The sequence below is a fragment of the Rhinatrema bivittatum genome, chromosome 9 (genome assembly GCF_901001135.1).
Source record: "Rhinatrema bivittatum chromosome 9, aRhiBiv1.1, whole genome shotgun sequence".
Taxonomy (NCBI): domain Eukaryota; kingdom Metazoa; phylum Chordata; class Amphibia; order Gymnophiona; family Rhinatrematidae; genus Rhinatrema; species Rhinatrema bivittatum.
In genome coordinates, this window is record NC_042623.1 from 240,300,098 (window position 1) to 240,326,930 (window position 26,833).

Genomic DNA, 26,833 nt, shown 5'->3' on the forward strand with positions numbered 1-26,833 from the left:
GGTTACAACTCCTGTGCTCCATTGTACCAGTATGCCCTCAGGAGAGGGGGCAGGGAAGGTACTCCATATACTTCGTTCCAAAGAAGGAGGGGACTTTTTGGCTTATTCTTGATCTGCAGAAGGTCATTGCTGCCATCTGGGTGCTGCAGTTTTGGATGGAGACGTTGTGTATAGTAATAGCATCGATGCGCAAAGGGGAGTTTCTAGCATCGCTGGATTTGTCAGAAGCCTATCTTCATATCCCCATCCGGGCTGAACACCAAATGTTCCTGAGGTACATGGTTCTGGGAGAACATTTCCAGTTTCGAGCTCTTCCCTTTGGGTTGGCGACGGCAACGCGCATGTTCACGAAGGTGATGGTGGTAGTGGTGGTGGCACTCAGGAAGGAAGGTATCCGGGTGCATCCATACCTGGACGATTGGTTGATATGGGTAAAGTCGGAGGTGGAGTGTGGTCACTCAATCCAGCAAGTACTGCAGCTTCTGGAGTTGTTGGGCTGGGCTGCCAAACCTAGCAAAGAGTCATTTGAAGCCGACTCAGTCTTTAGAGTATCTGGGAGCACTTTTTGATACTTGCCTGGGGAAGGTGTTTCTGACTATGGAGAGAGTCTTCAAGTTGCAGAATCTGGCTCTACGGCTGCTGCGCCTGTCGTTGCCCCAGGGTCTGGGATTGCTTGCAGTTCCTGGGTTCCATGGCGTCTATGGTTGAATTGGTTCCATGGGCCTTTGCATACATGCGTCCGCTGCAGGGAGCTCTGTTATCCCATTGGAATCCGCTGTCTGAAGAATTTCAGCTTCCTTTACCGTTGCCAGAGGACGCCAGGTCCAGTCTGACGTGGTGGCTGTCTCGGCGTAATCTGGAGAAAGGAATGGATTTGGAAATGTCCAACTGGGTGCTAGTGACCACGAATGCCAGCCTCTCTGGCTGTAGGGCGATTTGTCAGGGGAAATCAGCCCAGTGTCAGTGGTCGCCGGAGGAGGCGACTTGGTCTATCAATTGTCTGGAAACTAGGGCAGTGCGCAAGGCCTTACTAGCTTTTCTTTCGCTCATTCAGGAGAAGTCGGTGCAAGTGTTCTCGGACAATGCAATGACAGTAGCATACATCAATCATCAGGGTGGTACAAAGAGTCGCCTAGTGGCTCTAGAGATGCAAGAGCTGTTCGTGTGGGCGGAGAAACATCTGGTGAGAATAGCAGCTTGTCATGTGGCTGGAGGGGACAATGTGCAGACAGACTACCTCAGCAGACTTCCTCTGGACCCGGGGGAGTGGGAGTTGTCGGTGGCAACCTTCACCTTGCTGCAGGCAAAGTGGGGCAGATCAGCGGTAGACCTCATGGTGACTCCGGCAAATGCAAAAATGGATAGGTTTTTCAGTCCCAGAAGAGCGGTCTGATTAGATGGCATTGGTGCTCTAGTTCAACTGTGGCTGACACATTGGTTGCTGTATGTGTTCCCACCATGGCCTCTTTTAGGTCGGGTGCTGCAGGGCATCAAGCTTCATCTGGGCAGGGTGATTCTGGTTGCACCCGAATGGCCATACTGACCGTGGTTTGCGGATCTTCTGCGTCTAGCGGTGGACGGTCCCGTTCGCTTGGCTTATCTCTCAGGATTGCTATGGCAGGGACCCATATTTCAGACCGAGAGAATCGCTTCTGTCTAGCGACTTGGCTTTTGAGAGGCGGCGACTCCGTTTGAAAGGTTATTCGGAGCCTATGATTGCCACTTTGCTTCAGGCAAGGAGACCTTCCTTTTCAATGGCTTATATCCAAGTGTGGAGGGTTTTTGAATCTTGGTGTTTGCAGAACAGGGTGCAACCTTGAAGGTGGATGTTCTGCAGATCCTGGCCTTTTTGCAGAGTGGTTTGGCTAAGGGGTTGGCCTATAATTCCCTTAGGGTCTAGGCAGCAGCCTTGGGTTCCCTTCAAGGTAGGATTCAGGGAACACTGTTGGCATCTCATCTGGTTGTAGTTTGTTTCCTAAAGTGGGCAAAACATTTGTGTCCTCCAGTATGGAAGATCTGTCCAACATGGAATCTGAATTTGGTTTTTTGGGTATTTTGTGGTCCTCCCTTCAAATCAATGTGGAGAGCGTCGTTAAGGATTTAACCCTGAAGACAGTATTCCCGGTGGCTATCTGTTCAACTAGATTAATATCTGAGCTGCAAGCATTGTTGTGTAGGGATCCTTTCCTGTGTTTTTCAGAAGATGGGGTTTCTTTACATATAGTACCTTCCTTTTTGCCTAAGGTGGTGTCCTCCTTTCACCTTAACCAGGTTGTTGAGCAACCGGCCTTTCCAAATTTGACAGCTGATGCTCCAGTGGCAAAGGAGCTTTACTTGTTGGATGTGAGTCAAATTCTTTTGCGATATCTTAAGGTGACAATGCCTTTCGGAGGTCTGATCATCTGTTTGTCCTGTTCAGTAATGCAAGGAAGGGAAATAAGGCTTCCAAGGGCACTATTGCGCAATAGCTGAAGGAGACGATAGCGTCAGCTTACATCTGTAAGGGCCGGTCAGTACCGGAGGGGTTGAGAGCGCATTCCACTATGGTGCAGGCAACCTTGTGGACAGAGTATCAACTGCTTTCTCTGCAGAAATATTTTTCGAGCGGCGACGTGGTCTTTGCTGCACACTTTTACAGGACATTACTGCTTGGATGTGCGGGTGCCAGAAGAGGCAACGTTTGGGGAAAGTGTGTTGCACACGGGTCTTTTGGGTTCCCACCCAGAATAGACGGGCTTAGGTACATCCCACTTGCCTGGACTGATCTGGGGTACAAACAGGAAAGGAAAATTGGTTCTTACCTGCTAATCTTCGTTCCTGAAGTACCACGGATCAGTCCAGAGACCTGTCCCCATCTGTTGAAAGACTTCCTCGCTTCTGGATATGGCTGAGCTGGTATATGATATACTCAGATTAATGAGAAGTGTACATAGCTTGGAATATGCTTTGTGTTAAGGGGGGCCTAGTTTCAGGAGCTCCAACTTTACGTCTCTGTTCGTCCAAGGTTTATTGGGATTTGTTAAGGTAGACATCTTGGCTTGGGTACAGGTCAATACTGAGGGACTGCATGTGGCACTCTCGGTTATGTAGCAGTGCCTCAAAGTTTTGTTCTCTACCTCCATCTGCTGGTAGGGATGCATAAATCCACTTCACTGGACTGATCCGTGGTACTTCAGGAATGAAAATTAGCAGGTAAGAACCAATTTTCCTTTATGATCGCTTCCATTGCAAGCAAAGTTTACGGGATTTCCCCCTCATTGCCAAGGCTGGAGGACAGCATTTCCATGGATAGTGGGAGTAAGAGTTCCAAGGGGCCATGATAAATATTCCTGCCATATTATTTCGCACCCAGTAGAAGTAGGGAAGCAGGATCTGCAAGGCATCTCTCTCAGGAGACACAAGGAGTGAGTTCCGATGGCGGATCAGTGATGGATCCAGGAGCCACAACTGGGAACCGCATTATTACCCAATGCGGCTGTGACTAGGTGCAGATGGCTGCCAGGGGTGTGGCTTCAATGATAGGAACTAGGCAACAATTATGGCTGCACAATTGGCTGGCAGGCACTATTTCCAAGTCCAATTTCCCAAGGTTTTCTTTTAAGGGTTCTGTTTTCCTCGGGAGTGAGTTGGAGAACTTGGCAAATAGCTGGGGCGAATCCAAGATTCCTCAATTCCTGCAAGACAGAAAGGCGGAAACACGTTCTTTTGGTGCGAAGGCCCACTCCAGGGATTCCTATCCATTTCGTCCTTACAGAGGAGCAACTTGTCAAAAGTCTCATTTCTTCAGAAGATCTCAGTCTTTTCGGCCTTTGATGCCTCCTAAGGATATGGACTCCAGAGCCAGAACATCTCAATCTTTGCATTAAAGAAATATGGGCTCACCTACTAGATCAGGAGATATACAGGCGTCTATCTCACCTTTATCAAAGGTGGAACCAGATTATGAGGGACCAGTGAATTCTGGCGGTGGTAAGAGACGGCCAGTCTCTATAATTTTTCCAAATTTCTCTGTATGCATTTATGGTTTCTCCATGCAACTCTGTATGGAAAAGAGTAGCAGTGGAGACTATGTTTAGGAGGCTGTTGGATTTGAAGGCCATAATTTCTGTTCCCAGATCGCAAGAAGATACAGCACTATTCCGTTTATTTGGTCGTTCCTAAGAAGGAAGGAAGAGGGATTCTTTCAGTCCATCTGGGATATGAAGGGAGCCACTAAATTTTTGTGTGTGACTCATTTCAGAATGGAAACTCTTTGTTCTGTAATGGGGACAGTTCAAATGGGAATTTCTCTATCTACATATTCTTATTCGCCAGGAACATTTCCTACGATTCGACGTTCTGGGATGTCATTATCAATTTCAGGCCCTGCCCTTCAGGCTACCTATTGCACCCAGGACCTTATTCAAGATCAGATAGCTGTGCTTCTGCACAAGGTAGGCATTCTGATCCATCCATATCTGGACAATTAATTGATTCAGATCAAAAGTACAGAAGAGAGTCTTTGGGCATCTCGTAGAAGGCCTCATGGACTTCTACGAGGAGTGGGCAGTTATCTCCACGGACCAGTGGGTGCTGGACACCATAAGAGACGGTTACGCCTTGGAGTTTGTCCGCCTCCCGAGGGACCGGGTCATCTTCTCCCCCTGCGGTTCGGATCTCAAGAGGATAGCGGTTCAACAAACACTAGACCGACTGCAGGAAATAGGGGCCATCATTCCCGTCCCCTTCGACGAGGTGGGCTTGGGCCACTATTCCATTTACTTCATCGTTCCCAAAAAGGACGGTTCCTTTCGGCCCATCCTGGACTTGAAGGAGGTAAACAAGGCCCTCAGGGTCAGCCGGTTCCGCATGGAGACTCTTCGATCAGTGATTGCCGCAGTGCACAAGGGAGAATTCCTCGCTTCACTGGATCTCTCGGACGCATACTTGCACATTCCCATCCTGCTGGCTCACCGGCGGTATCTTCGCTTCAAGATTCTCTGTCAACACTTTCAGTTCAAGGCGCTTCCCTTCGGTTTGGCGACCGCACCTCGGACCTTCACAAAGATCATGGTAGTGGTGGTGGCGGCCCTCCGCAAGGAGGATATCCTAGTACATCCGTACCTAGACGACTGGCTGATTCGAGCGAAGTCCTTCTCACATGGTCAGACCTCAGTGGCCAGAGTAGTACAATTCCTACGCTCTCTGGGCTGGGTGGTGAACCTTCCAAAGAGTTCCCTTGTGCCCTCGCAACACCTGGATTTCTTAGGAGCGAGCTTCGATACCCGGCGGGGTATGGTGTTCCTGCGCCAGGACAAGGCGCAAGCCCTGAGGGAGCACGTGTCTCGGTTTTTGGCTTTGGAAGAACCAACCGCCTGGAATTATCTGCAGCTCCTGGGAGTAATGGCCTCCACCATCGACATGGTACCCTGGGCGTTTGCACACCTGCGTCCACTGCAAGCGTCCCTGCTATCCCGTTGGAAACCAGTCTCCCAGGAGTATCAGGTGATCCTGCCGCTTCCACCATTAGCCAGGAAAAGCCTGGATTGGTGGCTTGTCTCCTCGCATCTGGCTCGGGGAGTCTCGCTCGAGGTTCCCAATTGGGTGGTGGTGACCACCGATGCCAGCCTCGCGGGATGGGGCGCCGTCTGTGAAAGAAGCGCCACGCAGGGGACTTGGACGCCAGAGGAGGCAAAATGGCCGATCAATCGCCTGGAAACGAGAGCCGTGCGTTTCGCTCTTCAGCGTTTTCTTCCCCTGGTGCGACACAGAGAGGTGAGGATCCTCTCGGACAACGCCACCACCGTGGCCTGCATCAATCGTCAAGGGGGGACAAGAAGCAAGCATGTCTCCCTTGAGTCAACTCCCCTGATGGAGTGGGCGGAGAGCAATCTCATCCGGATAGCGGCCTCTCACATCGCCGGGGTGGACAACGTTCAGGCGGACTTCCTGAGTCGTCAACAGCTAGACCCCGGCGAGTGGGCTCTCTCTGACGAGGCAATGCATCTCATCGTCCGTCGTTGGGGGACTCCACGACTCGATCTCATGGCGACCTTTCTCAACGCCAAGGCTCCACGCTTCTTCAGCCGCAGAAGAGTGCGCGGCGCGGAGGGGGTGGATGCCCTAGCCCTTCCGTGGCCGTCGGATCAACTGCTCTATGTGTTTCCTCCTTGGCCTCTGGTCGGCAAGGTTCTCCGCAGGTTGGAACATCATCGAGGGACTGTAATTCTCGTAGCCCCGGAATGGCCCCGTCGGCCATGGTTCGCAGATCTACTTCAGATGATGGTGGACGGCCCACTTCGCCTGTCCCATCTTCCTCATCTTCTGCGTCAGGGGCCGGTATTTTTCGAGCAGGCAGAACTCTTCTGTCTTGCGGCCTGGCTTTTGAACGGCGCCATCTCCGCCACAGAGGCTACCCGGAGTCAGTGATCTCAACGATGCTTCGTTCCCGCAAGCCTTCGACCTCCGTCGCTTACGTTCGAGTTTGGAAGGTCTTCGAAGCCTGGTGCTCCGACCGCGGGGTCCAAACCATGGAGGCGACTGTCCCGCTGATCCTTCATTTCCTACAGGATGGTCTGGATAAGGGTCTCGCCTATAATTCGCTCCGGGTTCAGGTGGCGGCCTTGAATGTCTTGGTACAGAAGGACTGCTCTCTACCCCTTCAGCCGGATATCGCACGTTTTCTGAAGGGTGCCAAACACCTACGGCCACCGGTCAGGGATCCTTTCCCTTCTTGGAGCCTCAACCTGGTGCTGCGAACGCTGTCGGGCCCTCCTTTTGAACCCCTGAGGGGGTCCTCCCTCAAGGACCTGACCCTCAAGACGGTTTTCCTGGTAGCCATCTCTTCTGCTCGCCGGATCTCAGAGCTCCAAGCCTTGTCCTGCCGGGACCCTTATCTGCGTTTCTCCGACTCCGGGGTTTCCCTTCGTACAGTGCCATCCTTCCTACCAAAGGTGGTCTCGGCCTTCCACGTCAATCAAACGGTGGAGCTTCCAGCATTCGCTCCAGAGGAACCCCGGTCTCTCCGGCTCCTGGACGTCAAGCGTGTGCTGCTCCGTTACCTGGAGGTTACCAATGACTTCCGGGTATCCGATCATTTGTTTGTCCCCTGGTCAGGACCGAGGAGAGGTTCTCAGGCATCCAAGACGACTATTGCGCGCTGGATAAAGGACACCATCTCATCGGCTTACATTGCGGCGGGGCGGGTGCCGCCTCGCAGCGTGTCAGCTAATTCCACGCGATCCCAAGCGGCGTCCTGGGCGGAATCTCGCTCCATTTCCTCCCAGGAAATCTGCCGTGCGTGCACACTTTTTCCAGACATTACAGACTACACCTGGCGCCTCAGTACACGGGTTCTTTTGGCGATCAAGTTCTCCGAGCAGGTTTCTCAGGACCCCACCCGGTTTAGGGAAGCTTGGGTACATCTCACTGTCTGGACTGATCCAGGTACGTACAGGGAAAAGAAAATTATTCCTTACCTGCTAATTTTCGTTCCTGTAGTACCATGGATCAGTCCAGACGCCGCCACTAGGGGTTTCATTAGGTCCTGCTTGGATTCTTCCAGGTAACTTTCATTCTGTTTATCTCTGATTATTGTTACTGTTCACAGCTCCTCACAAGTTGACTGTTGGTGGTCCCGTTGACCGTTTGTTTACTTATATCTTTCTCTGTTCCTTTTTGGGGACGGATCTGGATCCAAAATGTTGTGTTTTGCTTTTGGGCTTTGCTATGCGTAATACTGAGCTCCAGCAGAGGGTGCACTACTCTATATGCTGACGCTCTCAAACTCTGTTCTGACTCCATCTGCTGGTCGGGTGATATAACCCACTGTCTGGACTGATCCATGGTACTACAGGAACGAAAATTAGCAGGTAAGGAATAATTTTCTTTTTTTGTGCTGTGGAGTGGTCCAAAGAGGTGTAAGACGTCATAATCTACTATTGCACCTTGGCTGAAGGAGGCGATTAGCACGGTCTATATTTGTAAGGGTCAGCCTGTGCCTCAAGGGTTGAGGGCTCACGCGACTCATTCTTAGGCGACCTCTTGGTCTGTGTCGCAACACATGTTCCTGCAGGAGATTTGCAGGCCAGCTACTTGGAAATCATTACATGCTTTTGCCAGACACTTTCGGTTGTCGTCTGAGCTCTGGATTGCATGACTTTTGGTGAGAGGGTTTTACGAGCAGTGCTCTCAGGGTCCCACCTGGTTTGAAGGAGCTTAGCATCTCAGGAATCTGGACTGATCTAGGGTTTGAACAGGAAAGGAAAATTGGTTCTTACATGCTAATTTTCGTTCCTTGAATACCACAGATCAATCCAGAGACCCACCCATTAGGGAGGGTGAGTCCGCTCGTACTGATGAGTTGTATATAATGCACTGTGGGGGGATTCAGATTTGTTCCCTTTGGTTTCTTGGAATGAATTTCAACATTGTGGTGAATTCACCTTCCTCTTGCTTGTTGTAGGAGTTTGGATTCAAGATTCTTAGTGTTGGTTTGAGAGTTCTCATCTTGGCTTCGTTACAGGTCAATACTGAGGGACTGCAGGTGGCAGACTAGGTTATATACAGTGTCAGTAAAATTTTCCTGTCTCCATTTGCTGGCAGGGAGACAAAACCCAGGAGTCTGGACTGATCTGTGGTATTTCAGGAATGAAAATTAGCAAGAAAGAATCAATTTTCCTTTTCTCCCCAATGAGGTTTATTGCTAAATATGAAGGGGGGGCAGGATCATACATTTTTTATTTACATGCCTTTGAGGACCCTGAACCCCAATGATTGCTTTTAACTTTGGAGGGAGGGGCCGTCATCGCATGGGCTCCTTCATTTTTAAACTTTTGGGCAGTCAGGACTGCCTCTTGTGGTCAGCCCTGATCCCCACTCAGCCTTTTCTCTCGTCATGGCTATTTTCTTTTCCCCCAGCACTTTAAATGTGAGTCAGGAGCCTTGGGACCCACATTAGGGTCCCAGGGCTCCCACCTCACCTTTACATTTCAAATAGGTGCTGTTTTATTGCAGTCGACCACTTTCTCAGTCAGCTGTGATAAAATATTTGCATCAAATTGCCTAGAAATGTATTTTTTTGTATGTATTTGCATTATTCATGCACGCAAAGATGATTATTATAATGGGGGGGGGGATTACCAGGGTAGGGACATGCTAAATATTGCATATATCACATGATATACAGCTGTTTAACGCACGTTAACACACTATCTTGGCTTGATGCATCACCCCCTAATTTTCAGGCCGATACAGTAAAGCGCGGCCGTGGTTACCCTGCTTCTAACCCGCTTTGTACCCACAATTTGGCCGCGTAAGTCCAGCCCGCGATTCACTATCCCTTTTAACCCATCCTTACCGCTTCTTTAAATCAACGGGTAACCCTTTCCGCCCGCGGCATGTATATGATATGTAAACGATCGGATTAGCTATTCCCTCCCATACAGTAACGTGCGCCCCGATTATCGCCTTTTTAACCTGCAGTTTTGCCGTGTGTTTAACCTGCTAATTTACCGCCTACCCTTACCCCTGCGTTAGTGTGGAGCATCAGGTTAGAGAGACGAAATTTCATGGGCAAACGATCCCCTCACCCCCCCGGGACAAGACCTTTAGAGGAGCCAGGATTGGGCAAACTTTCCCCCAGCCCCCGCTCACCTGTTGTTTCCAAGCATAACCTAAACTCTTGCCTGCCCAACCTAAAATCCAACGCACCGGGAAAGCCACTCTTCAGATCGCGACTAATCCCATCACTGGAAGGACGAAAGATGTTTTTAAGCATCCCAGTTCCTCTCTCCGCTATATCAATGCATTCTCCTTTCCACTGCAATGCCAACAGGATCGGGCAAACTTTCCCCCAGCCCCCGCTCACTTGCCCTGGCCGCGTCCATGGGTGCCGGTCTCCGGAGCAGCCCCAGTCCTCTCTCCCCTCCTCCCGGGGGCAGCCGGCGGTGAGAGCGAGAGCGGCTTCAGCAGCCCGGGGCGGAACGGGCGCTCCCCATGCGAGGCGCCCGGCTGGACGTCCGAGGTCACAGCGTGCGCTCATTCACCATCGCCGGCGAGGGCTGCTGGAAGCCGCCTCGCATGGGGAGCGCCCGATCCGCCCCGGGCTGCTGAAGCCGCTCTCGCCGCCGGCTGCCCTCGGGGGGAGGGGAGAGAGGACTGGGGCTGCTCCGGAGACCGGCACCCATGGACGCGGCCAGGGCAGGTGAGCGGGGGCTGGGGGAAAGTTTGCCCGATCCTGTTGAGTGCAGGTTTTATCAAGCACAACAATGCTCCACTACCCTGGGTTTGAAAGTTATTTTTCAGAATACTGTTCGCATTGAGGTGGAAAGGAGAATGCATTGACATAGCGGAGAGAGGAACTGGGACGCTTAAAAAAAATCTTTCGTCCTTCCAGTGATGGGATTAGTCGCGATCTGAAGAGTGGCTTTCCCGGTGCGTTGGATTTTAGGTTGGGCAGGCAAGAGTTTAGGTTATGCTTGGAAACAACAGGTCCTTCCTAATACGTTTTTCTTTTGGTCTGATTTGATTGTATTTTTTTCCCCTGGGGAATTGTCTTGCTAAATCATGACCCTTGCTGTTAATGGCCGGCTGATACTTCTCTGATCCTTTTCTTTTGCTTAAAGTTGGGATCCACTTCCTGGTACCTGTCATTTCAAATGTCATTTGAAATGACAGGTACCAGCGCACCCAGGATACTGTATAGGCACTGTATAGCGCTCTATACAGTAAAATGGATTGCGCTTCATGGACGCTTCTTGGACACGCTTTGGATGCGGCTTGCATTTGCATGCCATTTAAATACTGTATCGAGCGGTATGTGATCCGAACTGTGCACGCGGCAAACAAGCGGGCGCCCGGCACTGCCACACTTTTTCTACCATGACCTTACTGTATCGGCCTGTTTACTAGCTAGCTAGTGACTGCAAATGGACCCCTGTACATATAGCCTATGGACAGTTCTTTCTGGGTGTTTATGAATCGGAGCATTTATTTTTAAAACTGCAGGATTTTCTTCTAAGTAGTCCTAAGTGCTTGCATATAAACTCAACCCAAATTCTAAGTCCTCTTTTTGATTTTTATTTTTAATTTTCTCAGGGCTAGTAAGTATTCACACTTGTTTGAAGGCTCCTCCTGCTCTCACTAGTATGAATGTAAGACAGACTGGAGTGCTGGAAACCCAGGTAGTGAGTACACTGATTCAAAAAGCTAAAAGGCTGGTCTCCGAGAAGAGGTTTAAAAAGTAGGGGCATGGTAGTACTTAAAAGTGTTGTAAAAAGTGTAATAAAATGAAAATTACAAGGACAAGAGGGGAATTTTAGGAAAAAGTTTAAAGCAGCAGCAGTATTGCCAGGGATAAAGTATATTGATGTTTGAAGCAAACTCAATAGTGCTTCTGCTGAATTGTTTGCCTCCACTGCATTTTTTGGCAGCACTTAATGGTTGAGTATAATATTCGAAAGCTGGAAATCAAACGTCTTCGAGATGTGCTTTACAACAAAGCAGATGATGTTTATTCACTGGAAAAACGAAAGCTACAGTTACAAACTGCTATGAATGAAAGAACGGAAGAAATTAAGGTTCACAAGGATATGCTACAAAGTCAGCTAAGACATGTGGAAACAGAGAGGCAGAGCATAAGGTATTATTTTCTAATAGTTCAATTATGTTTATATACAGGGTTGAGTTAGAATCTAGTTGGGCACTTTGGTACTTCCCAAAGCTTACAGATTTCCATTCTGTAGCCATGTAGAAGTTGGAAGAGCTGTAGAGGAAGCTCTTGGCTCCAAACAGGTTGAAGAATATAAAATTGATAAACTACTCTACTGGAATCAGGAGAAATGAGTTCTAAAGGAAACCACATTCTTCTCTTATCTGTGTACTTGTTGGGAGACCCTCAACTTTACCAAAGTGTTTTTCAGTGAATGTATTTCTGAGAGAGTAATCTCTATATTTGTGTGTTTTCACTGTATTTCTTCTGTTGATGAGAAACAGCAAATGAGCATCTTTTGATAACCAATATTTGTATTACAGTTTCAGTATAATAAATTTCCTTTCTATTTCAATAAAGGCTTATTTTGGACAAAATTGAGGGCTGATGATAAACTTATCCATTTAGATTGTGATCTGAATATATTGATGAAACTGAGCTTTGTTATAATGATTATTTTTATGCCATTGATAGTATGTATGAGATCCATATTCAAAAGCATTTAGCCGACTAAGAAGTTGAATATTTGGGCATATATTTGGCTAAATTTTAGCCACCTAATAAGTTAGGAGGCTAGAATTTAGCTGGATAAGTTAGGGGCATTCTGGGAGCGTAACTGGGAGGAGTTGAGTTAGTCTGCTAAGTAATTGGCTAACTCCGATATTCAGAGTTAGCTGGATAAATCTGGTCGAGCCAAAGAGCTGTCCTAAAGTTAGGCGGCTATAGTTATCCAGCTAACTTTAAGAAAGCTGGCTATATTCATTAGTGTAGCTGTATTATTGAAAATACATCCAAAGTTAGCCAGATAAGTTTATCTGGCTAACTTTGCTATCCAGACTGATTCTGAATATGGTCCTCGTTTATGTTGTAATGTTTATATTGTTTTTTGATTATGTATTGTAACGTGTGTTGAGTATAGGCTTACTCACAGAAAGACACATCAGACTGAGACTAAACTAAACCAAGTGTGTGTATTCCTTATCAGGTTCAAAGGAGTTACACATGTAAATGTAACATACTATCACAGCAATTTTCAAAAGTCATTTATGTGCTGAAAGTACACTTCCTCTTTATCCAGGCAAGCCAGTCCACACCAGTGGAATGTGCACTCTAACCAGCAGGTAGAGACGGAGAACAAAGACTCGCTGACATCACCCTCATATGGCTCTGCTCAGGCACCAGCGAGCCAGTTTTTCTCCATCTCCAGCAGGTGGTGGACATGCATCCGTGCTTGTGGATCTTAACCTGCCTGGATTGAACAGGCCGGTTTGACCTCCTGTGGTGAAAGCAGTAGCTCTCTTCCTCATTTGAATGTCTGAGAACCAATCTCAGGAGATAAGCAAAAATAAAAAAGGACAGGAGTGAAGTGAAGGCTGCAGCCCTAGCCCTCCTTCGGGCAGCAGAAGAGATCTAGTAGGGTAAGGAGGCCTTGGGCTTAGCCCTGCTGCATAATCCTCTTCTCTGCCTGGTCCTGCTTTCTTCCCTCTACTGTCTCCCTGCCTTTCTTTCTCATATTGCCGGTTTTGTCTGTGGAAAGTTTATTGGGAAAAAAAAATGCACATGTCGAGCAATGCTGGGAGTTGGTTCTGGCACAATATTTTGCAGGCCAGGCAGCAGACAGCTGTGATCGCAACCGCGTCGAGCCGCACAATTCAGGAGGGCTGCGGGGCTAATTTTAGAACTGGCAAAGTTTTAGCAGCAAAGCCACATGCGGTAGGTGCCAATTTGATTGGCAGGAACTGCTGAGGCATGCGGTGGGATGCGTTTGCTCAGCTTTTAGAGGAAGAGCAAGAGAGTGTGACATGGTATCAGAGGAGCAGTGTGGAAAGAAGCTTGCATCTGCTTAGCATGCCATATGAGGGTCCTTAGTCCCAGGATGTCTGTCAGTGTGTGTCAAAAGTGTGTAGAAGCCCAGGGGGATGTCTCTACAGGGTAGTTTGTACCTGCAGGGATCTCAGAGGCCCCCGCTTTACAGGCAGAAGTTGTGGCAGTGACTCCTACCAGAGCTGCTGAGGAGTCTTCCCCGCCCCATCTCCTGCCAGTCCTCTCAAGAATGGGCTCCAAGAGGGTTTTGCCTACCCTGAAGATGGATCTTTCTTCCATTTCATGGGTGGAATTTTTTAAGAGTCTCCAGGCCTTCTGTCAAGGGCAAGGAGCTCCCTGGGAAGAAGCTAGGGATTGCCCATTTCAGAAGTCTCTCTCCTTAGGTCCTGGAGTCCTTGTCTCCTTCCAGGAGGAAGAAGAGATGGGGTCTAAATTTCTGGAGTCCTTGTCTCCTTCCAGGAGGAAGAAGAGATGGGGTCTAAATTTCCAAAAGCTTCTTTAAAAAAGTGTGTTGTATGATGGCCAGGGCTGGGTTACAGTTAGTCCATGAGGCCCAGGAAGCTCTGGGAGAGAATGGTTTATACCTGGAGCCAGGAGCTGCCTTCCTGGCAGATGCGGGCTAGGATTTGGTGTGCACGGTGGCTTGAGGGATGGCTTCGGTGATTGCACCCCAGTGTCGCGTCCCTGCTTTGTTCGCGGCACTGGGGAGCTGCTACCAACGCTTCCTCCAGGCATGGCAGGGAGTTGACGCCACCAGGCAGCCCACCACCGCTTCCTCTAGGCGCACTGATGTGGCTTCCCCCCAGAATTAAAGGGGCCGCGGCGGGAAAACTTTCCGAGGCCCCGAATGATCACGTCAGCCCCTGGGACTAGTTAAAGACAGCTCTTGCTGCCAAACCCTTGCCTCAGCAACAGGTTGAGCTCTCCTGAGTTACGAGTTGCTTCTCTGTGTTTCTGCTCCTGGCTCCATGTTTCCGCTCCTGGCTCCGTGCTCCTGTTCCCTTGGACTGACTCTCTGGCTTGACCTCGGTATGTTCTCCTGACTTCTCCTTGTCTGCTGCCTGTCCCGACCGTCTGCCTGCCTCTTAGTCTCTGTTTCTTCGCTGTCTGCCCTGACCTCTGGCCTTCTCCTGGACTTGTCTTTTTGCTGCCTGCCCCGACCTTCTGCCTGCCTCCTGGACACTGCCTTGCCTGTCATCTTCATTGGATTCATCGCCCGGAGACCTGTGCCTAAGCCCAGCTAGCCATGGTACCCAAGGACTTAACCTGCGGGGAACGAGGGCTGGTATTGGTGAAGGTCTAGTTGGGTCTCCGCACTGCTCAGTTATCCCAGGACAAGCAGGATGATAGTCCTCACATATGGGTGACATCACCGGACGGAGCCCTATTACGGAAAACTTTCTGTCAACGTTTCTAGAAACTTTTGACTGGCACACTGAGCCGACTGAGCATGCCCAGCATGCCATTATCCCTTGAGCCACAGGGGTCTCCCTTCATTCTCTTTTTTTCCGAGCTGCAGTTTGCCTCATGGTTAGGAGCCCTTTATGATTCTTCACACAATTTTCCTCACAGAAAAAGTATTAATATTTCTTCAGAAAAATATCCCCTCATAGGGGTCTCCCATTCCAATTCATTTTTCTCCGATCGGTGAGTAAAATACTTATTTGCGGTCGATACCGTTCTCACCATCCCTCGGTGCCCGCAGACCGTCGATGGCTGTCCGGCCTCAACTTTTGTCATCAGGGTTTAAAAAGTGCCCAAATTGCCCTCGTACTATGTCGATAACCGACCCCTATAACGAATGCGTCTTATGCCTTGGCACGGGACATAATGTTTCTTTTTGTCCTCAATGCGTCGAAATGACAGCAAAAGGTAGGGCCCCTCTGGAAAAAATAGAGAATCTGTTTAAAATACAGTTACTCCCATCGACATCAACTCAATCTTCACCCACAGGGGTATCCAAGAAAGTAGTAATAAAAACCCGCCGGGTACATGAAGGTAGTGGTGACCACCCGTCTCTGACTCCATCAAAGTCATCGACCAAATCTATCTCGGTACTAGAGAAAAAAAGAACCATGCACCAAGAAAAACATCGACACCGGCATTGACAGGAATCCACATCCAGTGCCGGCTCTGATCCTGGAGTGGGTTCAATGGCTATCAAGCCACCCCCGAAGTGGACTAGGTTAGAGGAGCCGTCTATGCCCTCGACACCACACAGTCCAAGGCGATCCCCACCGATATCGCTGCTGGGTACTGCACCCCCACAGGGACCTGTGGAGGAGCCAGTTCTGCCAACTCTGCCACCCCTATGGCTGCTCTGTCTTCATTAGCTATATGGGAGCAACTGGACGGATTCATCTGCCAGGCAGTCATTGATGCCCTCCGAGAACTACATCCACCGGTGCCGGTTCCCACACCGCCACCGATGCCGGAGCCATTGATTCTCACACCATTACTCACCAAACTTGATACATTGATCGGTGCCCTACCGACGCAACCTGGGCCATCGATGCCGAAGGAACCGATCAAGCGTCCGAAAGACCCGATACTGATTCCTGGATCTTCGGATGAAGAAAGCACTGACTCTGATCCACAGTCACCGATGCCTCAGCCGATGCCTTGGTGCCATCGATTCCAAATCTGTTACCATCGATGCCACCGAAGATTCAACCAAGACCATTGAAGGATCCATTGATGACTTTCTTCATTCCTCCTCCCAGTTCTCAACCCCACACTTTGTCAGATACCTGGGAAGATGTAGAAACTTATTCTTCTACAGAAGATATCTTGTCAGACCCATCTTCACCAGAGGAAAGGAGAAAGTCACCACCTGAAGACCTCTCCTCATATTTCTTAAGGGAAATGTCAGAAACAATCCCTTTTCATTTATTAACAGAAGAAGATACAAGTCACAGGACATTGGAGGTCCTCCAATTTGTGGATGCCCCCCCCCCCCCCAAGGAGATAGTGGCTATACCAGTTCACGAAGTACTAGTTGACCTCCAACATCGACTTTGGGAACATCCCTGCACTGTTCCACCGGTAAACAGAAGAACAGATGCTACATATTTGGTGCAGCATATCCCTGGTTTCCAAAAACCTCAACTCCCACATCAATCTGTTGTGGTAGAGTCAGCACAAAAAAGATCAAAGAGGATTCGTCCACATTCATCTACACCTCCTGGCAAAGAGCAAATGTGTTTGGACAATTTAGGCCGTAAAATGTTCCAAGGCTCCATGCTCTTATCAAGAATTGCCTCATACCAACTGTACATGTCGCAATACCAGAGAAACCTGTGGAAGCAAGTTCAAGCACTATCAGAAACTCTTCCACAACAACATCAGGAAACCCTCAATACTATCATACATAAAGGCCTTGAGACTGGGAAACACGAAGTACGTGCGGCCTATGACTCATTCGAGACAGCCTCTAGGATGGCAGCAACTGGCATCAGTGCCAGAAGATGGGCATGGTTAAAAGCATCCGACCTCAGGCCTGAGGTCAAAGATAAATTGGCTGACTTGCCTTGCACTGGTGAAAATTTATTTGGAGAAAAAGTGCAAGATGCAGTTGCGCAACTTAAAGATCACAACGAAACGCTGCGCCAACTGTCCATAATCACTGCAGAAACCCCTTCTTCTGCAAGATGCCCATCTAGAAAAGACACCAGAAAGCCATTCTATTGACCATGCAGGTATTATCCACCAGCTCCTCGTGGGAGAACAACTAAGCCATCTCAAAGAGGTCATCCCAGGCAACCAAAAACAACCAGACCTCAGCCTCCCCCACAAACAGGCCAAGCATCTGGGTTTTGAAAAACTCCCAGAGAACAGCAGCCTCACCAGAAACCCAAATCAAATTTTACCAGTTGGAGGCCGGATTTATTATTTTCTACCCAATTGGACAAGCATCACACAGATCAATGGGTCCTGTCCATTATAACAAAAGGTTACCGTCTAAACTTTCTCACGGTGTTGCGTCCGTCGGACTCAGACGGCTTCGTCCTCTGTGTCTCACCTTTTTATCTGCTTTCTCCACTAGCCTTGGGAAGATGGCGACCGCCGTGTCTTCTTGCCGCTCTCCCCAGCATCCCCGGAACGGCTATCCGCCATATCTCTCCTAAGGGCCTCCTAGGGTGCGCGCGCACACCCACCCATGTCTTTATTCTCACCATGGCGCGAATCTCAGGGGCGTCCCCCTTGAGTGATGTCACGCCATTCGGGTATTTAGCCTTCCCTGCATTGCTGACCAAATCGAGTTACCAAAGATCGTGAATGGATTGGAAAGCCTCCGGTTTGAGCTACTCTGCCGCTTCCTTGCTGCTGCTGGAAGCTCTCTCTCTGCCCTCCGGGGCTGTCATCGCTAACTTGGGTACCCGCTCCTCGGGGGCCCTTCTGTTTCCTTCCAGGTGCCTTATTGGGAATACCAGGTACTCGCTCCTCAAGGGCCTGCGCTTCCTGCCTTGGTGCCTGCAACTCTACTACTTCTGCCTGCCAGGAATTACATCTATACTGCTACCATCTACTGTGAGTAATCTAACCATTCTCAAGTCTGTCTCACCTACAGCTCAGTGCTGGGAGCCTGCATCCAGGACTTTCTATCTTAAGCTCGCGCTGCCTATCACTTATCCGGAGTGAGACTGGACTCCTCTGCCGAGGGTCCCTGGACTTCCTCATCTGAGTTACCTCACTACTGCCACCTCCTGGCAGAACCTCCAAGCTGTATAATAAACTCTGTCATCTGTGTCTATGTGTCTGAGTCTAGCCTAGTACTGCGGTTCCTCATGGGGCTCCTCCCCATGGGAGTAGTCATCGCTGCAGTACCCAAGAATCCACTCCAACACCTCAAAACCATAATACACGGTACCCAGAGATTCCCCACCAAACTTACTGTGGGTACGCAAGGATCATACTACTCTTCTAGAAACAGAATTATCCACCCTCCTCAGAGCCAGGGCTGTGGAACCAATTCCCCGCCGTCAGCAGGGCAGAGGATTCTACTCCCGCTATTTTCTCATTCCAAAGAAAACAGGAGGCCTCCGCCCCATCTTAGACCTCCGAAATCTCAACAAATTTCCATGAAAAGAAAAATTCAGGATGGTGTCCTTAGTCACCATGCTTCCCCTTCTTCACACAGGAGATTGGCTCTGTTCTCTGGACTTCAAGATGCTTACACTCATATTCCAATATTCCCCCCTCATCACAAGTATCTGCGTTTCATAGTGGGAAATCAACATTTTCAGTACCGGGTATTGCCTTTCGGACTTGCCTCGGCACCCCGTGTATTTACAAAGTGCCTAGCAGTGGCTGTGGCCCATCTATGAAGGAAAAGCATACATGTGTTTCCCTATCTAGACGACAGGCTCATCAAGAGCCAATCCGAATAAGGAGCGCTCAACATTCTCAAGCTCACTATCAATCTGCTTCACTCATTGGGATTTCTTATCAACTACCAAAAATTCCACCTGACTCCATCTCGCCTCCTACATTTCATCAGAGCAGAGTTGGATACCACCATATCAAAGGCTTTCTTGCCAAACGACTGCGCAGATACTCTCCAGACTAGCTACATCTCTGCGCACAAAGGAAACAGCCTCAGCCCATCAATTCCTAACACTACTGGGCCACATGGCTTCCACGGTCCACATCACTCCTATGGCCAGGTTAGCTATGAGAATAACTCAATAGACTCTGAGATCACAGTGGCTCCAAGCCTTTCAACCACTGTCATCTCCAGTTCAAATAACCCACCAGTTACACTTGTCTCTGAACTGCCCTTCCAACAACCAGTTCCGCAAGTCACCTTAACCACAGATGCATCCACCTTGGGTTGGGGAGCACATATGGACAATCTTCAGACTCAGAGTACTTGGACACAACTCGAAGCAACATTTCAGATCAACTTCCTGGAACTTCGAGCTATACATTATGCTCTACATGCGTTCAAGGACTGCCTTTCACAAAAGACAAAACAAAGAACACAGTTACCATGTGGTACCTGACAACAAGGAGGCACAGGCTCTTATCTCCTCTGCCAAGAAGCCACGAAAATTTGGGACTGGGCCCTAACACATTCTATTTTTCTTCGGGCCACTTATCTAGCAGGCATACACAACTAGCCGCAGATCACCTCAGTCGTCAATTCCATCCCCACGAGTGGTCCCTGGATCATGTGGTAACGACCAGACTCTTCCGCTGGGATCAACCAACCATAAACCTCTTTGCATCCCAATTGAATCACAAAGTGGACAGATTCTGCTCCCTGCACAAGCAGAGGAACCAGTTAGCCATGGACGCATTTGCTCGCCCCTGGAACTCAGGCCTCCTATACACGTATCCCCCGATACTGCTGATAGCCAAAACTCTAATGAAGCTACAGCAGGACAAGGGGTCAATGATACTCATAGCCCCATATTGGCCTTGACAAATATGGTTTCCCATACTTCTCGACCTCTCAATCAGAGAACCAATTCGCCTGGGCACATCCCCCACACTCATAACTCAGAACCAAGGCAGGTTACACCATCCGAACCTTCAAACCCTATCCCTCACAGCCTGGATGTTGAAAGCGTGATCCTGCAACCACTCAACCTTTCAACTAATGTCTCTCAAGTGCTTGTAGCTTCAAGAAAGCCTTCCACACAAAAATCTTATTGTTGTAAGTGGAAAAGATTCACCGCGTGGTGCACATAGAAAGGTATCAACCCCTTTTCTTGCCCTATGCCATCTCTATTAGACTATCTCAGGCACCTTTCAGACTCTGGTCTCCAGACTTCTTTAGTGTGGGTACACCTGAGTGCCATTTCAGCGAACCACAAGGAAGTAGGGATACCACAATAACAGCGCAACCTCTTGTCAGTAGATTTATGAAGGGCTTAAGCCCCCCTCTATGACCACCAGTCACTGAATGGGACCTTAATGTAGTACTAACAAGGCTCATGCGTTCCCCCTTTGAGCCCATAGATTCCTGCGATATTACATTTCTTACATGGAAAGTCCTTTTCCTAGTAACTATTACATCAGCTCGAAGGGTTAGTGAGTTACAAGCACTTGTCACATACTCAACCTATACAAGGTTCCTACATGACCGAGTGGTCCTACGTACTCACCCTAAATTCCTTCCCAAGGTGGTTACTGACTTCCACTTTAATAGGTCTATAGTTTTGCCCACATTTTACCCAAGGCCTCACTCTCACCAGGGTGAGAGGGTTTTACACACCTTGGACTGTAAACATGCACTTGCATTTTACCTAGACCTCACTGCAGTCCATAGGAAATCCACCCAACTCTTTGTTTCGATAAAAACAAATCGGGAGTTGCAGTGGGCAAACAAACTCTCTCCAATTGGCTAGCAGACTGTATTGAATTCTGCTATGACAAAGCAAGCCTTAATCTCCAGGGACGAGTAAAGGCGCACTCAGTGAGAGCAGTGGCAACCTCAGTAGCACACTAATGTTCAGTTCCGATTGCTGACATCTGTAAAGCTGCAACATGGAGCTCTCTTCACACATTCACAGCCCATTACTGCTTGGACAAGGAAGGACGACAAGATTCAGCCTTTGGACAATCTGTCTTAAAGAACTTATTTCCAGTATAATCCCAACTCCTTCCACATCCAACCTGCTGTGATTTCAGGCTGCCTCATTTTTCCCAACAGTACACCAGTTGTTGTGCCTGTTGCACAAGTTGTAAGCTGTTGGTCCAATACAAGGATGACTCAGCCTGTAGCTTGCTAATCACCCATATGTGAGGACTACCATCCTGCTTGTCTTGGGATAAAGCAGAGTTGCTTACCTGTAACAGGTGTTATCCCAGGACAGCAGGATGTAGGCCTCACAAAACCCACCAGCCACCCCGCGGAGTTGGAGCCGAAACGTTTTATTATTTTATTTTCACTCGCATTTATTGTTACAAAAGAGACTGAAGGGAGACCCCTGTGACTCGAGGGATAACTGCATGCTGGGCATGCTCAGTGGGCTCAGTGTGCCAGTCAAAAGTTTCTAGAAACTTTGACAGAAAGTTTTCTGTGATAGAGCTCCGTCCGGTGACGTCACCCATGTGTGAGGACTATATCCTGCTGTCCTAGGATAACACCTGTTACAGGTAAGCAACTCTGCTTTCTACCTGCTGACGACGAAGACCTGCAGGGGGGCTGCTTCTGCAGGTAGCGTCAACCTTGTCTCAGCCCAAGGGTCTACCACCTATCAGCTTGCTGAGGCCATGGACCTGGTGGACCTCTCGGGCCTCCAGGCTATACCTGGCCTAGCCCAGAAAGATTCAGCAGCAGCAGTTTCTGGAGATTTTGGCTACATCTATGCAATATCTGAGTGCCCAACTCGATGCTTCCGTGGCTCCCACTGACACGCCTCCAGCTCAGATGGCACCTGTAGCATCCACCTTACGACTACTGACTTCTCCCCTGTATGCCGGAGACCCCAAGCAGTGCCGGGGATTTCTCAACCATTGTTTCATGCACTTCACTCTACAGCCTGCACAATTCTCCAGTGATGTCAATAAGACTACCTTGTCTCTCTCCCTCCTCGATGGAAGGATGTTGGCATGGGCCTCCCCTCTATGGGAACGAGGGGACCCACTTCTCCAGGACCTGCAACTGTTCATCAGGTGTTTAAACAAATTTTCGACTAGCCTGGCCACGTGGTCACTATAGGTTCAGACATCCTGCATCTCCGCCAGGGAGCATGTCCATTGGTAGACCATGCTATTGAATTCCACACTATGGCCACAGAATGAAACTGAGGGAGGACAGTCTGAGGAGCATCTTTTTGGAAGGTCTATCTCCGCGCATAAAGGGCGAACTGGTGGCCAGGGATCTCCCGGAGTCTTTGAATGCTTTGATAGACTTGGCTGGGAGAGTAGACCGCCACCTCCAACAATGAGCCTGAGAACTGCGAACACCGTGTAGGCTCATTACCCTGGCTCTGTCCTTTTCCTGACCACTTACTACCACCACTCCCGTGCCTAATGCAGCATGGCAAGAAGAGCCCATGCATCTTGGGCGAAGCCCGTTGACGCCTGAGGAGAGATAGTGTCGTCAAGTGATGGGCCTGTGCCTGTACTGCACAGGGAAGGGACACTTCCTGGCCTAATGCCCAAGAAGCTGGGAAACTCTAGGGCCTAGGACCAGCTGGGGAGCTGCTCCTAGGCTTTACTGATCCTGCTTCCCAACTCGTGCTCCCAGTGGCCCTCCTCATGGACCACCAAGAATTCTCTACCTTAGCCCTCATAGATTCAGGCGCAGGAGGGAATTTTATCATGAAGAGCTAGGAAGATCGCTTGAAATTACCAATGATATTGCGGAACACACCACTCGTGATCTCCTTGTTTTCAGGGGATCCCCTCCGGGTCGAGTCACCAAGACCACTGTCCCTTTGCGTCTCCAGACCGGTATGCTGCACCTTGAGGAAATAATGTTCCACGACATTGAGAAGGCGGTCCATCCTGTTGTCTTCGGGTTACCGTGGTTACAACTACATCCTCCCATTATTGACTGGGAGACTCTCCAATTAACAAGATGAAGTCCCTGCTGCCATCAGGATTGCCTTCTTTCTGTCAGCCTTGCCGCAGCCTCCTTGGAATTACCACCACAGTATGCTGATTACTCAGACATCTTCTCAAAAGAGAGAGCAGAGATCCTGCCGGAGCATCGCCCTTATGATTGTACCATCAACTTGATTCTGTTGTGATGCGATCTGTGGCTGGAGCCATGAGCCGCCTCTTACCTCCGCGGCCTGGAGGCCGCAGCTGCCCTGACCTTCCCCGGCCATGCCGGGATTCTCCATTGCGGCAGGAAGCCGCGCCCGCACTGCCATGCTGCTTCTTCACTGCGGCAGGAGCCGCGGACTTCGGTGACCTCTTCGCGTTCTAGAGCCGCCACCCACGCTGCCTCCTGACAGACCTGGAGCCTGCTCCGCAGCGGCAGGGATGCCGCCTTGCTCCGCCTTCAACGTCGGGGCCTGCACGGCATTTCCGGCTCCTCCCTGCTTCAGCATCTGCAGGGCCATTGTCCAGGGTCCTGCAGACTTCCTCACTGCTCCTCCTAGGGGGCAGGCCAGCGGCTCCTTTCCCTTGTTAAAGGGACAGCATGGGTGGGGGTCCTCCTGGCCCCACCCGATGACATCATCTGGAAGCCTCCCTCTTTAACCCTACTTAAGGGCTCTTCAGTCATTCCTCCAGTGCCTTCGCAATGAGCCAGTCTTCTGAGGAGCTTCTCCTTCCTCTTGGACTCCATGTTCCTGCTCTTGCTTGGTGTTCCAGTGTTACAAGGGATCCCTCTTCGTTCCATCTCTGCTGTCCTGATGTTCTGGAAGGTCCAAGGAAGCAAACCGGTAACCGATCCAATGTGGCGAACAACAGAAGAATGAAAAGATGGATCGGTAAAAATGGACTTTTATTGGAACTTGCCCGACTCTGGCCGAGTTTCGCTCTGCCGAGCTGCCTCAGGGGCTGTGGCACATAAATATAAACAATTAAAAATGCACACAAACATAAATATTTGTATAAACATATGACATGATATAAAACATATTCAAAAAAATATATATTAAAACGAATACATTAAATAGTAAAAACACTTCAACACGGAGACAGTGCTTGTTTTGTGTGCATAATATAATGATGTTACATAAAAAGTTACGTGTTTGAAAGTACAGATACTGTGGCTGAAACATCAATTAAAAGTGGAAACAAATCTTACAAAGAACATGGTCTATAGTGATTGTTGCATTGCCCAATGCACTTCACCAAACAGCATATGGCTGATACATGCAAAATTTGTAACAAACAATAAAATATTATTAATTGAAATATATTATTGAGAAGGTCAATGTGTCTAATTATTAAGAAATGAAAAAATATAAATAATATGTAAAGATAGCAAACTAAATCTTGTACCTTGTTGAGCCAGAAACTTGGCTCTATATACTTTTGCTGATTTCCTAGGATGAAGGAATATGAGTGAACACACCGAATCCGGGCTTGTCACTTGTGATTCATCAATCACTTGTGTGAACAGTATTGATGCAATTCTTATGGAACAAAAAATTCTCAATTATCTTAGTTATCAAGAAGGTATAAATAAAAAATGAACACATGCATTAGTCAGACTACAAATCTGAATGACTTCATTCTGAAATTGATACTGAAATCTTGTATCATTATTATCAAGCTGCTATATGTCTTTCAACTGATCACAAATTGATAGGGAGTTAACGGTAAAAAAGATGTCGAAAAATAAATGAATGGTGAACCTTACTGCATGTGAATGCAAACCATAATTTTTAATTTTTAATTTTTACAGTGTGTTAAATCTTGATCCGGTAGGTACCAGGAACAAATCAAAAATGAAGTTAAAAGCAATACAATAATAAACTTCGCTACAAAATGAACAAATGGATAAAAGCAGCTTCGATACAATAGTGCTCCCTAGAAAGCTAAAATACACTTCGATACAATGCCAACAATACTTCTTATCAACAGTATATAGAAAATTTAAAACGAGTGATATGCGGGAAGACGTGTGCCAAAGCAATGTAATAATAAAAATGATGCGCTGAACAATAATTAAATTCCTAATATATAAAAGTGCATAAGTCAAACAGCATATTGTGGCTGTCCGCGAATATGCATCCATCGGAAGCTGTGTCACAATGAATACCGAACAAAAATGATGGAATCACTAATTGTGGATAATATCCAAGCGCAAGAAACTATGTCATATTAAGTATGCACTTAAGCAGACTAAAATATATAAGAGTGAAATCACTAGCTATTAAAACTAACTAATATTTTACCTTTGTTGAACTTGCACCAGTCACATACTGCTCTGACAAACGCTGCAAGAACCAGTTAGTACCTGTATTGGACCTTTATTTTTCCCGCTTCTCACTCGAAATCACGCGAGAATTGACACATGTGTGGACAGATTGGCTCATAGGGAATGAGAGACTTGAATAAACCCCTCATAACGACTCTGGTGTGTAAAAAAAGTGAATTAATCAATACTGATCTAATCTGTGCAGTAATGCAAAAATGGTGACAAGAGGAGAAAATGTAATAAACAAATGTCTGCGGTTGACTCATATTCCTTCATTTGTGCAACTGCTGGAAAACGGATGTACGGTCAAGAGGTAAACACAAATACTTTAAAACACTGCATCTTTAAAAAAGAGTAAATTAGTGTGAACATGTATAAAATCAAACATTCTTAAAAGATGCATCATTATTTGGAAAATCAAGTAAAAAATATATGAATTAAAATTTAAAGGGAGGATAAGGGGGGGGGGGGAGGGGGAAAGGAGGGGGGAAAGGGAAAGGGGGTGGGACAGAGTGGAAGGGAACAAACTGGAAGGGCTGGGGGGTGGGGGGTTACTGGAAAACCCAGGGGAGGGGGGGGGGAAGGAGTTGGGGAAGAAAAGGGAATAAGAAGGGCAAAGGGAAGGGAGGAAGCGGAAGGGGAAGCACAACAAAAAATGCATGTGGAACCTGAAATATAATTATTCCAAAATTAGAACACCAAAAAATCAACAAAAACATATAGATAGATTATATATGCCTATATTGAGTTGCAAGAGGGATTATGACTCCATGTAAAATAAAGGTCTATAGGTATACACTGAGATCTTGTTTCACCATTGAGACCCATGGGAGAAAGGGTCTTAAAATCAAAAATAAATTGTTGTTCTAATCTTAGTAACAAATTGTCAAGTCACCCCCCCCTCCAATTCCTTAGCGGCTGTTTGATTACACAGAATCTGAAGTCCTGTGAAACTGTGGCCCATCTCTATCGCATGTGCGACCAATGGTTTACCCTCGCATTTTCTATTGATAGCACTCTTATGCTCTATGATTCTACTGCTGAACTGTCTTCTAGTTTTCCCTACGTATATTTTCTCACATGGACACTTTGCTATATAAATCACACCTACGCTTTTGCAATTAGTACGACTGCCGAGCTTGAAAATTCTACCAGTGTTAGGAATGAGTATAGATCGTGTTTTAAGATTAACTGGACATACGCTGCACTTCCCACAGGGTCCATGTCCTGTCTGATCGTTGCTAATGCTTTGGCACACGTCTTCCCGCATATCACTCGTTTTAAATTTTCTATATACTGTTGATAAGAAGTATTGTTGGCATTGTATCGAAGTGTATTTTAGCTTTCTAGGGAGCACTATTGTATCGAAGCTGCTTTTATCCATTTGTTCATTTTGTAGCGAAGTTTATTATTGTATTGCTTTTAACTTCATTTTTGATTTGTTCCTGGTACCTACCGGATCAAGATTTAACACACTGTAAAAA

The 26,833-nt window shown here is 48.0% G+C and overlaps 1 protein-coding gene across 1 annotated transcript in view; it reads left to right on the forward strand.

Moving 5' to 3' along the window:
* Nucleotides 1-26,833, forward strand: part of CCDC39 (coiled-coil domain containing 39) — a 294,107-nt gene that overhangs the window by 149,357 nt on the left and 117,917 nt on the right. Inside the window, exon 13 of the mRNA XM_029616381.1 lies at nt 11,412-11,620. Coding sequence (XP_029472241.1) covers nt 11,412-11,620 — 209 coding nt within the window. The remainder of the gene's footprint in view (nt 1-11,411; nt 11,621-26,833) is intronic.